Source organism: Macaca thibetana, chromosome 2 (genome assembly GCF_024542745.1).
Source record: "Macaca thibetana thibetana isolate TM-01 chromosome 2, ASM2454274v1, whole genome shotgun sequence".
Lineage (NCBI taxonomy): Eukaryota > Metazoa > Chordata > Mammalia > Primates > Cercopithecidae > Macaca > Macaca thibetana.
The window spans coordinates 134,215,564-134,229,743 of record NC_065579.1 but is presented as its reverse complement, the minus strand read 5'-3'; the positions used below and the strand labels follow the sequence as shown (position 1 = coordinate 134,229,743).

The 14,180-nt window shown below is 42.2% G+C and overlaps 1 protein-coding gene across 10 annotated transcripts in view; it reads right to left on the bottom strand.

The window, feature by feature from the left end:
* Nucleotides 1-14,180, bottom strand: part of ITPR1 (inositol 1,4,5-trisphosphate receptor type 1) — a 354,798-nt gene that overhangs the window by 159,827 nt on the left and 180,791 nt on the right. For 5 of the 10 annotated variants that reach the window (XM_050778574.1, XM_050778575.1, XM_050778582.1 and 2 more), the window contains 9 exons: nucleotides 13,356-13,536; nucleotides 11,842-12,029; nucleotides 10,352-10,490; nucleotides 9,624-9,682; nucleotides 7,486-7,647; nucleotides 7,239-7,409; nucleotides 6,690-6,755; nucleotides 5,831-5,968; nucleotides 2,413-2,538 (listed from right to left, as the gene is read on the bottom strand). In XM_050778574.1, the coding sequence (XP_050634531.1) occupies nucleotides 2,413-2,538; nucleotides 5,831-5,968; nucleotides 6,690-6,755; nucleotides 7,239-7,409; nucleotides 7,486-7,647; nucleotides 9,624-9,682; nucleotides 10,352-10,490; nucleotides 11,842-12,029; nucleotides 13,356-13,536 (1,230 nt within the window). The remainder of the gene's footprint in view (nucleotides 1-2,412; nucleotides 2,539-5,830; nucleotides 5,969-6,689; nucleotides 6,756-7,238; nucleotides 7,410-7,485; nucleotides 7,648-9,623; nucleotides 9,683-10,351; nucleotides 10,491-11,841; nucleotides 12,030-13,355; nucleotides 13,537-14,180) is intronic. The other 5 variants (XM_050778576.1, XM_050778578.1, XM_050778581.1 and 2 more) reach the window with 1 other exon arrangement.

The following is a 14,180-nucleotide window of genomic DNA, read 5'->3' as shown; positions in this document are numbered from 1 at the left end:
CACTGAAAACACACACAAGGGAAGCATTTAAACCCATGAAGATAGATTTCTCTCATTCTTGCTTCTGCACTACCTTTTTAGTAAGCTTTTTTCACTGACATACAAATAAACATACAGAAAAATACACAACTCATTAGCATTCAGTTGAACAGATTACAAAGGGACCTTGAGCACCCAGATCAAGAAACAAAACAGGTCTCCTTTATGCCTTATCTCACAATGTAACTACTATTTTGACTTGTATAACTAGATTAGTTTTGCCTGTTCTTAAACCTCTTGCACTCTTTTTCACTGATACATAAGTTCCATTGCATGAATATATGACAATATCTTTATTCTATGGTTGAAGGATATTTGGAGTAGGATCCAGTTTTAATAGAAACATTACTAGTATTATAAATACTAGAGTTGCTGTGGACATTCTTCCAGATGCCTTCTGGTGTACTTAAATTCATACTTCTGTTGGGTCCAAGAACAGAATTGCTGGGTCACAAAGTATGAGTATGTTTGGCTTTAGAAGATACTGACAGCTTTCAAAAGATGTTAACAACTTGCATTCTACATTCCAGCTGTTCCTATCCTTGTCAACACTTAGTATTGTCAGTCTTTTAAATTTTAGTCACAGCTTACTGTGGCTAAACATAATTTGCATTTCTCTAATGTCTAATCATGTTGAACACTTTGTCACATTTATTGGCCATTTGGATATCCTCTCCAACAGGGTGTCTGTTCCAGTTTTTTGCCTTTACATTCTTATTTATTTATTTATTTGAGATAGAGTCTTGCTCTGTCACCCAGGCTGGAGTGCAGTGGTGCAATCTTGGCTCACTGCAACCTCCACCTCCTGAGTTCAAGCTATTTTCCTGCCTCAGCCTCCAAGTAGCTGGAATTACAGGTGCTCACCATCATACCCAGCTAATTTTTGTATTTTTAATAGAGACAAGGTTTCACCATGTTGGCCAGGCTGGTCTCAAACTCCTGACCTCAAGTGATCTGCCTGCCTCGGCCTCCCAAAGTGCTAGGATTATAGGCATGAGCCACTACACCTGGCCTATTTTTAAAAGGTCAACCTTTTCCTTAGTGACTTTTTTGAGTGTGTTATGTATATTCTGGATATGAATTCTTTGTTGAGAACGTGCATTGCAAATGTCTCTTACTCTCTGCCTTGCCTTTGGATGCTCTTAATGGTGTCAGTGGACAAACAGAAGTTCTTAAAAGAAGTCCAATTTATCAATTTTCAAAAATAATTAGTGTTCTTTGCATACCTTGTAAGAAAATTTTGCTTACCACACAGCCATGCATATTACCTTCTAGAAGGTTTATTTTTCACTTTTTACCCACAGTTATTGAGTTTTACGTTTGGGGTGAGGTGGAGGATTTAATCCTTTTATCTTTTGACTTTTCTTTCTTTTAACATGACACCAAGGGAACACAGGTTGAGTATCTCTTATCCAAAATGCTTGGGAGCACAAGGGTTTCACATTTTGGATTTGGGAATGTTTGCATTATAGTCTCCTGGTTGAGCATCCCAAATCCAAACATCTAAAATCTGAAATGCTCCAATGAGTATTTCCTTTGTGCATCACACTGGCACTCAAAAGCTTTGAATTTTGGAGCATTTCAGATTTCAGATTTTCAGATCTGGGATACTCAACCTATATTATCCTACAATTCAGCACTCCTTTTCCTGGAAAGTGTTAGCAGTACTACTGAGTGAGTGTGCGCATGCACAAAGATGTCCTTTGCAGTACTGTTTACAAAGCTAAAAATCAGACATTGCCTAACTGTCCATTAATATAAGAATGGTTTTTTAAAAGTTACAGCCATTCTATGGAATGTCATTTAGCCATCAAAAGAATGAGAAAAATTTCTCTCTCTCTGATTTGCAAAGGCAGCCATAATGTGTTAAGTGAGAAAAGCAGAACACAAGACAATGTGTAGAGCGCATCATTTTTCTTTACAAAGCCTATAATACATTTAATATACTTTCAGAAATATATTTAACAAACTGAGATGTATTATAGATATGTTTGATATGGAGATACTATATATGTATATATAGCCACAGAAAACTTTATGCATGACCTCAGGAAGATGTGGCAGGAGAGAGATTCAGCCCCTCTGTATTGCTGAAGTTTGATACGATGAAGGACTTGACTAGGAAAATAAAGATATGTATCTTACTTTATCCATCTCACCTTCCTCCTTTTCCCCTCCCCAACTCCTGCCATTCCATCCCCAAAAGATGAGTATTTATGTCCTCCTGATAAATTATGAAAATGTTCCCCTTTGGAATGAATGTTGCATTATAACAAGCCCCAGAAGCCACAATAGCCAAAGAACAAGCTGTTCCTCCTCCCTCTTCCCTGCCCTCCTCCCTCTACAGATTTGCAGACTGGCCTCAAGTCTTACCCCTGGGTTGAGAAACAGGTTTATGTGTTTATGTAGCAAAGCTTGATTCTGCTGGTTGCCTGCACAGAAATTCTGCAAAAATTCATGAGCCAGCCTCATTATCTCTTGCATCTTGGTATCTTCGGCCTGTGTGGGAGGAGAGAGATGAAAGCACTGATTGCTGGGCCAGGAGACCAGCTTCTCCTATACCCAACACCTCCTGCTAACGTGGGAGTCAGAAGGTGTTTGCTGGGGGCCTGTTGTGGGTAAATATTGAGGGGCTGCACTGCTGACCCTGAAAAGAAGCCAAAAACTTGTCTATGCTCAATGATGAAAGTGAAGATCTTATTTGGGTGGGAGGGAGCACTGCAGAGTGAAGGCTAATAGAAGGCATCCACAAGTCCATCATCCAGCAAGGACTGAAACTTCTGAACCCCCTACTTCTAAAGACAGGGAGTGGCTGGGCACAGTGGCTCATACCTGTAATCCTACCCCTTTGGATGGATCACTAGAGGGCAGGAGTTTGAGAACAGCCTGGCCAACATAGTGAGACCCCCATCTCTAATAAAAAATAAAAATAATAAAAATTTTAAAAATAAACAAAAACAGGGACTGACAACAGAACAGGGGCTGACTTCCTCACTGATGCTGAGTAGTCATTTTCCCTCTTGGGTTCACCTTTTTAAGTTGTCCAACCTATTAGACATTAACTTTTGCTATCGGCTTACATGGCGAACTGGAAATCTCCTTAGATTATACATTAGAACAACTGTGCCTGCCATAACTCCTTTATCATCTCAAGTACAATTTTTAACCTCAGACTTAGTTTCCCCATCTGCAAAATGGGGATAATACCCTCCCTGGCATTTCACAGGTTGGATTATCTGATTCATACATTAATAGCATAAACTCAGTATTTGTAGAGTTAAATATTCTATAATAAGCCAATTCTATAAAACCCATGACCATTGTGTCCAATTCTAAACAAGCAAACATTTAAGAAAGTAAAAACAGAACAAGAATTTCTAAAATGGAAATCATCCTTCATATTTTTACAGCCCACAATAGTCTTCCTAAGTCTTCAGAGCCATCACCTCATTTCAGAGGCAAGAGAGGATAGCAGGTAGGAATGCAGGTCCCCAAACCTGACTACGTTCCTCTTATCCCAGATCTCCAACTTCCTGGCTGTATGACCTGGAGCACATTTCTTAGCCTCTCAGTGTCGCTGTTTACTCATGCATGAAAAGGAGATAACAAAAGTGCACACTTCATATGATTGCTATGAAGATTAAATAAGAAAAGTCACATGAAGTGCTTAGACAGTGATTACTCTGTAAATGTTAGCTACTGGTTCCGGGCTAGACTGAGGTCAGCAAACTTCTTCTTAAAGGGCAAGGCAGCACATACTTTGGGCTTTGTGGGTACAGAGGGAATATCAAGGACATTATATAGGTACCTATGTGACTATTTTAAAATGTAATAACCATTCTTAGCTGACATGCTGTTCAAAACAGGTGGTGGATTAGATTTGGCCCATGCCTATAGTTTGCTAACCCCTGGTCTAGAAAAATAATTCTGTGATAAAACAGAGCTAAGGGAGAAAGGTGAGCTCCCAGCTTTGATAATCAAACCAAAACAGAGGAAAATTTAAAAGGACAATAATAGCAAGTCCCAGGACAACATAATGGGGATTACATTTTTCCCTTATTAACAGGAGGAGTGGTGAACCTTCTAGCTCTAAGAAATCAGAGGGCTTGGGATAGACAGCCACTGCTGGTTGACAGCAGTAACCTTAAACAGTTCCACATGCCTCCAGTCCTCCTGTATAAAAGGAATCTGCTGTGCACAAGCTAAGTGAAGAACCTTTGTGGTGTGAAGTGGATTTTTCCAAGGTAAGCAAGCCCCAAAGACATCAAGTCACAAGAGGTTACCTGTGGAGGATTCCTCCACCATTCTTTGGAAGTCCGTGCCCATCCAAAAGTAAATAAAAGCGTGCATGTGCACACACACATATACACACACACACACACACGATATTCTGCCTTTGAGTCACCAATTCCAACCACATCTGGTTACCTGTAGATTAATCCCGCTCTATGAAGGCATGACTCTCATTAGAGAAACTGATGATATTATGAGACAACACTACGGTCAGTAAATGATCCCCTCGCATTCCTTACACAAGAGGAGGTAGATCAGCTTGTTGGTTCTGGTCTAAATGATAGGCAAAGTTTGGATGATATGCACACCTGTATCAACTGCAAATTAGCTATGTTATTATACCTATGACAGGGATTACGCTTGGACTGTATTCGTAGCTATTGAAAGGCCTGACCTGCCCAATTCATACGGTCCCCGTGACTGAGGAGGAAGTTCCTTTTGCAAGAAATTTCCTAGGGTGGAAAGCGACAGGCACAGGGAAGGCAGCAGGTCCCAGCTCCACAGTGAAGTGGAGTCAGCTTCACTGTACATAGCTGTGCCATCCATGCAAGTTACTGAACCTCTCCAGCTGCAGCTTTCTCATCGAAAATGGGGCTGAAGATAGCACCATTCATCTCATCCATGTGTCTTGAGGATGGCAAGAGCTAATAATGTGTATAAAGGCCTCCGCATAGCGCCTGGCACCCTGCAAGCACCTAGAAATGAGCCTTCATCAGGTGACTCTTCTCTAGCAAATCAGTCTCTCTAGCAGTTAATAGTCAACTCAAGAGACCTGAGTCTGAGCCCTTTACCTCTAAACACCCCCCAAAGCCTCAGTCTCTTCATCTGTCAAGTGGGCACCACACAAATACCCCAGTGGGTCTTGTAGGCTTCAACAAATGACTTCATAAGCGTCTTGTCAGCCTACATTCACTCAAAGCACTGTCAGCCTGCTCCTGCCTCTGTAAATCAAATACATATCAATGACAAATACTTATGTGAAAAATTAGAGGCAAAGTACAACTTCCAACAACAGAAAAGACCTACATCAAAGCATCACCTGATAAATCCAAATACTTAAGCAGATGTCAGCATCTTAGTGAGGACCTCAAAAGTGGGCACATCCCCTGTTCCCACATGCACTTAATAGCTGGTGTTACTTAAATTGCTTGAGTCACATTGCAAATGAAATTGAAACACACCAACCCGTGGGTAGACAGAGGTCTAAGCTCTGACACAGACCAAGATGTCTGTATCCAATGCGGCTTGGGAGTATGGAGAATAAATGGACTCTCTTTCTTTACAGAATCTTAAAACTGGGGATGAGGATTATTCACGGGTGACTGTACTTTATTTTTCAGATGCTCTGTTTCATATCAATATCTGAAATTGCTTTGTAGTCACAATAGTCACACTGGATGCATTTCTTCACCAACAATATCCAGATGTGAAGGGTTTGGGGAAACCCAGGAATCCGCCCCATCCTGGGAGCAGCTGCTGAGCGTGAGGCCCCACTCACCTTCTCATAGGGAATCTGCAGCAGCTCCAGCACCACGGCGTGTGCACCCATGTTTCGGAGCAGACGCTGCTGCTGCTTCCTGCTCTTTCTCACCGAGGCACTCTCCTGAACACAGAGTTTGCTGAGCCGAATCAAAATCTAGTAGAAAGAAAGAAATCAGTCTCAGAAAACTAGGAACTACAGCTGGAAAACAGATTGCAGGGGGTGGTGGTGGGCAGGTAGGCAAAGGGAATAATGCATTAAAAACCTACAACGAAATTCCTTCAGTATGTGGCATTTCTGTTAATTCCATCAAGCCAAATCCATAAGGCTAAGGGCACGTCTTCCAGAATAAGCAGGGGATAATGGCTTCAACAACAAGTGGGACAGTTTCAGAGATATCACTTAAAATGGAATGACCTGGCATCATTGCTGAGACCCTGGGAAGAGTTTGCTCTGGGGTAAAACACACAAAGCTCCCAGCCTCCCAACTTTGAACCAGCTTAAGCAAAGGTTTCTAAAGAACTACAGCTCTCAGTGGGGATGCTGTGTGCCAGGCACTTAGATGACCCCTGACAGTTTTCTCAATTAGTCCTTCCTTCAATTGTAAAGCTTCAGAAATATGTGGTGCCTATAAAAGGTAGCACCTATAAACAGTGAGGAAGCTGAGGACACAAATAAGAAGAAGAACACAGCTGGGTGTGGAGCCCAGATCTGATGCCGAAATCCATGAGCTTAACCTCTGAGCTCTACTTTCTCCCTGTTAAACCACACAAAGAAAAAAGCTCAAATGTGTGTACCTTCAACTTGACTATCACAAATGAAAGCCCCTTAGAGAATTCATAAAGAAGGGAAATACAGTGGTGGGGGAGGAGCTTACCTCTTTGACCACTCTGTAGTTGTAGCTGCTGGTGCTTTCATGCTTTTGTGACTTGTTATTTCCCTCCTAGGAACCAAAGTGAACACAAGTGTGATCTGTACGACTCATGGGCTACTGTCAGTTTGTTACAGCTAGCATCAATCTTTATGAAAGAAAGGGAGTTCTGCACTGTTTTCCAATAGTCATGCTGGGTTTATGCCCCACTCATCTACCTACTTGCTATGGGTTTCCTTGGGAGGGGATAGTGGGCTGGGCCACGGCTAGAGAACAGGTCAATTCCCAAGTGGGTCTGTAAGGGAAACCTGGTGCTAATTCACTCAACGTCAAAGTCTCTTCTACACAGTCTGAGGCTGCACAGGAGACATAGCTAAACTCTGATTCATAGCTTATTTCCTAGGCCAACAGCTGTGATCTTAGCGACTTAACAAGCAGATCTCTTGAAAATAAATCCCATTCTATCACATTTATACCTAAAACCAGAGGAGGATGCTTGCTAGTTTTGAGAAGCCCATCCACCTACTTTGGCAGCCTAACCTGTGTTTCACTCACCTCCGTTTTCTTATGTCCATTTTCGCCAGATGCACCATCCATGGTTTCATCGGGGCCCTGCCCTTTGTACACCCAAAGCTCTGACTTTTCCACGATGGACCTCAGTTGATCCAAGTCTTGTTTGATCTGTTTGTAGTTGTCCACATCTTGGCTGGTAACCAGCAGTTGAACCTTAATGAACGCAATCCATTAGGTGCACACAACAGCTTCTTGGACAGACAACACACACGTGGGTGACCTGAGCTACCTGTTTGAAGGCCTGGAGCACCTCCTGCCTCTGGCTGAAGTGTCGGAAGAGGAGCTGCAGGGCCCCTGACACCAGGGGTGGATAGTCATGCATCGTCAGGTGGAGCAAGACACGGAGAAAGGTTCTGCCGCCGTGATCGTCCAAGTCCAGTGGGGTGTTCTCCTCGCTAAAGGAGCACAGGGAGGGGGAAAGACCAGATGAATCACAAATGCCTCCTCTCATGTACCTTGGACCCAGATACACCTAACCTGGTTAGATTTCTAGCACTATGATCTCCAGACAAGCAATTTCACTTTTCATTAGCTCCTTTAACAATACCGCCTTGCTTCATCTTCAACTATATTGTGAGGTGAGGAGACAAGTAAGATGTCATCATAAAAGATAAGTCAAATTTTAAGCCAAAGTCCCTCCCCTCCCAAAGTGACAAGACTAGCATCAGAACCAGATTCTCAACATCTACATAGGGTGTTCTGCTGGGCTTCATCTGTGGTCTGAGAACTGCAAGAGGAAGTGTTTCTCTTATTAGTTTATGTAATTTTATTTTTAGAGATGAGGTCTCGCTATGTTGCCCAGGCGAAATTCAAACTCCTATGCTCAAACCATCCTCCTGCCTTAGCATGCTGAGCAGTTGGGTCTGTAGGTATGCACCACCATGCTTGACTATATTAAATATTAATAAGCATATCCTAGATCCAATGGCAGAGTACTCCATAACTGAGCACTGCCAGTCAATTACTGGGTCTGCATCTACATTGGATTTAGAGGCAAATGAATGACAAATGGTGGAACCTTCATGGTTGCTGGCTAATAAGAAAAGCACAGAGAGGACTTTATAAATACTGTATTCATGCTGTGTATTCCAAAAAGGTGTGAAGGTTTCAGTGCTGTTTAATATGAGGAAAATGGCGGGAGAGCTGAGTGATCACACAGCACATGGAACCTGTATTAAGATAAACTCACAACACCTTGTTTAAATTTCAGATAAACATCTTCCATCACAGTATACAACGTTGCTAATTCAAATTTCACAGGTTTTACATTAAGCTTGTAGACTATTAACACTGGTGGGCCCCAACAAAGTATTCAAACCCTTATGTAGTCCCCTCGCACACTGACACTGAACTTGGCCACGGGATTTGCTTGAACAATAAGATACTAGGAAATGCAATGCAAGCAGAGGCCCAATTAGCACTTGCATACTGTTGGCTTGTCCTCTTAGAACATTTGCTCTTTGAGTCAGCCACCATGCTGTAAAGAAGCCCAAGTTATCCACATGGACAGAGAGAGAAAGAAGTCCTGGCCTTGCAGGCATTTCTGCTATAGTGTCAGAAATGTGAGTGCAACTTGGATGTGCCAGCCCCAGTTACCACCTCACTACAGTGTGACAGACCCAACAGTGACTACCAGCAGAAGAACCATCCAGTTTAATCAAGCCACAGGGCCGTGAGAGGTATTAATAAAATGGTGGTTGTTTGAATCCTTAAGTTTTTTGGAGTAATATGTTATAAAGCAATAATCAAACCAAGTGTGCTAATTATAAGAACTACATGCACAGGGTGTTTATACCAAATTTTATACCTGTAGGTATAAGGGTTCCATAATTATAATAATGTCTTAAGTCAAAATTGACCAGTGTGGTATTTTTTAAAGGGATTCATAGATTAATATTAGAAATCATGAAAGAACAGATTTTGCTTTTTTTGTTGCATAGCCTGTAAGGAGCTCAGGGATAAAATTACAGCCCAACAGCAGGACATGATCTTACTAACTTCACTCTGTTTTGAGCCCCTCTCTCTTTCTATTCTTTCTTTTGATTGCATTTCCTCACTATGTAAAAATAATCTTGTAATGTAGGTATTCTGGGAAATCTCCTTAAATCCTTTCTGTCCTAGGTGGGACACACACACACACACACACACTCACACACTCTCACACACTCTCTCTCTCTCCCTCCTCCCAATCAAGCCAACTGAGATAACTCTGACTTCAGTACTAACAGTTCCAAAGATAGCACCAAAACAACCTAAGCCCAGAGACTAAACATTTACTAACATAATAAAGGGAAGGCCTCTGAGAGCTCTGGAAGAGCAGACTTCCCAACTGTAGAACCACCTACAAAACAGTAACTGAAAATATACTTTCCTTCCTCCAAAGATGCCTTCTGCTTGTTCTTCAATGTGTTCAAAGTCAAGAGCACCTGAAAAGTTAGAACATATCACTTCAGATGCAGGAAGGCCTGCAAACATGCTGCCGGTGAACTCATACATAAGTTTTGCAGGGTAAATCTGTTGCGTTAACCCCAAATCTTCCAGGACATTATATTGCAAAGCTATGTAGAGTGACTAACCCAGATGATGTTACCCCCATATTCCACATTCCTGCCCCTTCCTCCCTCACTGCATGGTCGCCTGGTAAAGGAGAGTGATGATCTCACTCATGGAAGCTTGGGTTTGATAGATGGGATTATTTCTACTACTACCCTCTCCCTTCACCACTAGTTCCTGGACAGGGAACAACTTCCAACATGAGTAAAAGCTGCTAGCGAACAAGAGGTCTCCTGGAGAGTTTTTTGTTATTGTTTTTATTTTGGTATTTTTTTGGGGGGGTGGGTAACCACAACACTGGAAACCTCAACTGTCGCATGATTAAGACACTCCAAGATGGAAGGAAACAAGATCCAACTCAGAAGGAATCTGGGCTCTATCAATTATTCCCCTGCTCAAAAAGAGTAAGTGCCAGGAGGATGCCCTGGCACAATAATCAAAACCGTTTTTACCCTTTTTCTAGAAGATACTGTTTGCTCTCCCCCATTTTCCTTAAAGCCAGGTCCCATTCTATGGCTGAAATTCCATTCTGAATCACTAACCTGGTACATTACTTGGCCCTTCTTGGCTGCTGTTTCCGGAGGATGTTTCTGAAGTCTGGGAATTGCTTTCATCAAACTCTCGCTTAAATATACACAGGAGGCAGGAGATCCTATAATCCAACCTCACATTCAAAATAAACTAAAGATTCAAGTGGAAATGGAAACAGATTGGTTACATTAACATACCACCTTGATTCTGCCAAGCCACCACACACTGGCAGGGCCTGGTATCAGCTCCATCAATTACCTTAAGCACTAAGTGAGCCAAATATTTGGCTTAGATTTCAACACTCATTTTAACAACAGCAGACTTCCATGGGGCATATGAAGTCTGCCCATAGCACCTTAGCCTCTAGTGTAAACTTCAGCATCCTGGCAATTAATTTAACAATTAGAACACTAAATCACTCACTCCTGGCTCCATAAATGGAGTCTATAATAAACAAGACTCCATTTCAGTAAGTGCTGAATGCCAACTCTGGGCCTAACACTGAGAAGAGTAAAGTTGCCTGCTTTGGATTTAATATAATTAACAAAAAAAAATTTGCTTTTACTATGGAAAATTAGCTTGGTTCCTATTTCCTATTTCTGGTTGTTTCCCCTGGTTTGGGTACAAACCCTTGGACACCCTCTTCTTTTGCCTCCTGTATTCCCTTACCCTCTATTCCAACACAGGGTCACTTTTCCCAGGATTGCTGCTAGAACTGAAAAGAAAGATCGAGCAGCTGACATCATGTAGGGATCTCACTCACATTCTTCCTTCTATTCTCCCCTTGTCTCTGCTTAGCCCTCCCAGCAACTTTTCCCAGTCCAACGGCCGTCACCTCTTCCAGAGGGAGACCAGATCTGTTGCCTGCCTCCATGCTGTCAGTGAATGTGTCCTACTGTCTGGTGGACATCCTATTTGCTATCTTCCCAGGGCCTCAAACTCAGTGTTGTACAAAAGTAACCATGATGGTTAATTTTAGATGCCAACTTGACCGGGTCCTAGATAGCTGGTACAACCTTATTTCTGGGTACATCTATGAGGGGGTTTCCAGAACAGACTGACATTTCAATCAGTGAACTGAGTAAAGAAGTCTGCTCTCACCCAGTGTGAGTGGACACCATCCAATCCACGGAGGGCCTGGATAGAGCAAACAGGTGGAGGAAGACCGAATCCACCTGTTTTGGAGCTGGGACACTCATCTTTTCCTGCCTATCAGAGCTCCAGGTTCTTGGGCCTTTGGCCTCAGACTGAGACTTACACCTTCAGCTCCTCTGGTTCTCAGCCTTGGGACTCAGGCTGAATCACAACACTGGCTCTCCTGGCGGGACTTCTCGGCCTCCGAAGAGGAGGAGCCAGCTCATAAACAACATGGAGGGATGAGCTAAGAATTTGCTCCCATTTTCTCCCCAGAAAGCCTTGGGCTCCATCAGAACAGAGGGACTGGATCTGAACAGTGCCCCTGTGACACACCCTCCCTGCCCCAGCTCCAGCTGGTGGATACCTGGAGTATCTCAATGATCTTCAGCTTGGTGTCCATGACCATGATGTCCTCCTTCTCAGGCTCTGCCTGCTTCACATTGCCTTCAGGGGCAGCAGCCATGGGAGTCATAGGCAAAAAGCCTCCTCCCCGGAGCACCACCTGGGTCATCAGCTCTCCCACGCCATGAATAGACCTCATCACGTTACTGCCTAGGAAAGGCCAGGACAGACCACGGTCACCATGTCTCCAGAGAATGCTCGGAGGCATCTGTCAAGGGGCAGGGGCTCTTTGAGATAAATTATTTAACATATCCCTATTCCAGCATAATCTCAGGACCCTGGAAACCTGGAAAGGTAAATGCACATCAAAAATCTGGGCTTCTGAGAGCAATAGAAAGATCATGGACTTCGAAATCCCCAGAGGGGCATTTATGTATATTAACTCGCCCATCAAATTTCATTTTTGCAAATTTTCTTTAGAGACAGGATCTTGTTCTATCGCCCAGGCAGGAGTGCAGTGACACAATGATGGTTCCCTGCAGCCTCAAACTTCTGGGCTCAAGCAATCTTCCTGCCTCAACGTCTCAAGTAGCTAGGACTACAGGCACACATCACCACACTCAGCTAATTTGTTTGTTTGTTTTGGTAGAGATAGGTTCTCTCTATATTGCCCAAGCTGGTCTAGAACTCCTGGCCTCAAGCAATCTTCCTGCTTCAGCCTCCCAAAGTGCTAGTATTATAGGTATGAATCACTGTGCCCTGCCCAAATTTTATTGATCATCAACTATGTGCTTGTTATGAGCACAGAACTAGGTATATAAAGTTACCAAGGCACAGATCCTGATGCTGCTTGACCTTAGGTGCATCATATTACCTCTGAGGCTCAGTCTCCTCATCTATAAAATGGAAATAAAGGAGCTCAACAAAAGAACTAAATGGTATAATGCAACATGACTTAGCATAAGACCTAGCAAATAGAGATAAGTCAATGTACTTTTTTCTGTTCTAGCTGCAGAAGACCAGTTAACAATAATTGATACATGATACCAATATCTGCCGACTCTGACCCTAAAACAGAGGAAGAAATAAACATGCAAAGGCAGATTGTCCTACTCACAAAGTGGAAATAGCTACCAAGATACAAGCCTGAATTTTCTTACATCCTAAACAAATATTATTACCAAGGGCCTCACGAATGTCAAGGACAACAACAGGACATGTATTTGTTACATAAACATTCAAAGTGTTAGGTAACTTTCAAATTGTTCAACAAAATATACACATGACTCACACATAAATACAAAGGAAAGACAGTAAAATGTGAATAACTGTTGACTCAAAGTCATGGGTGCATGGGACTCCATCATACTGTTCTTCCAGCTTTTCTTTACACAGTATTTGAAAATGTTCATGATGAAAAGTTGGGAAGGAATGAGCAAAGAAAGGATGTGGCATCACACATAGGGTATGACATGAGCGTAACAGGAAAGGCTGGGAGGGCATCTCTCAGATGTATGGGCACCCTCAGATACTCACTCTTCAGCTTCTCCACATCATTGTTACCTTTATTCTCTTCTCCTTTCGCCATCTTGCTAATGGGGAAGATTGTCGTCACATGCACACAGTCCAATATGGCCAGAAGGATCTTAGTTAATCGTAGAAGGTCAGAGAAGTTGTAGAAACCAAAGTATATGAGATTCCTAGCTAAATTTACAACCTATTGTATAAAATAAAAGAAGAAGATGGTATCACATAAACTGCACCCCCTTCAAATCCATTTGATGTTGACCAGTTTAGAAATGACAGATTTGGACCTTCCTTATGGTAAGAGAAGGCATGTATTTTCCTTGCACTTTCTGATAAAATTTCATTTTGTTTCATAAGGAGGAAAAATAAGAAATGGAGAGCTACTGATCTGCTCTGATGACTAATTAAAAAAAAAAAGACCTCATCATTTGCTCTGCACAGCTTCCCAAGGATAATATTAACACAAGGCAAGCAGAGTTATTTCCAACAAGGACACAGGTAATAACATTCTGCAATCCTCAGAAATACAGCTCTTAAAAGGCAAAAGTAGTCTCAGAAACATTGTTAACTCAGAAGTAACGAGGATTTACGTTCTGCAAATGATTAATCTATAGCAGATCGCAAACACAGTGTTTCTCCCTTGTCAGTTTTAATACAAAGTGATGTTCTATTCAAGTCACCTTGTATATTTCTTTTAAGAACATAACTACTATTAAGCCATGTGACTGGTATCTGTTTTATCTTATTCTGGAACAAAACCAAGCTGAATTCCTTTCCATTACAAAACCAGAGCATCATGACCAAAATCACTACCTACTCAAATATTTTCTATTT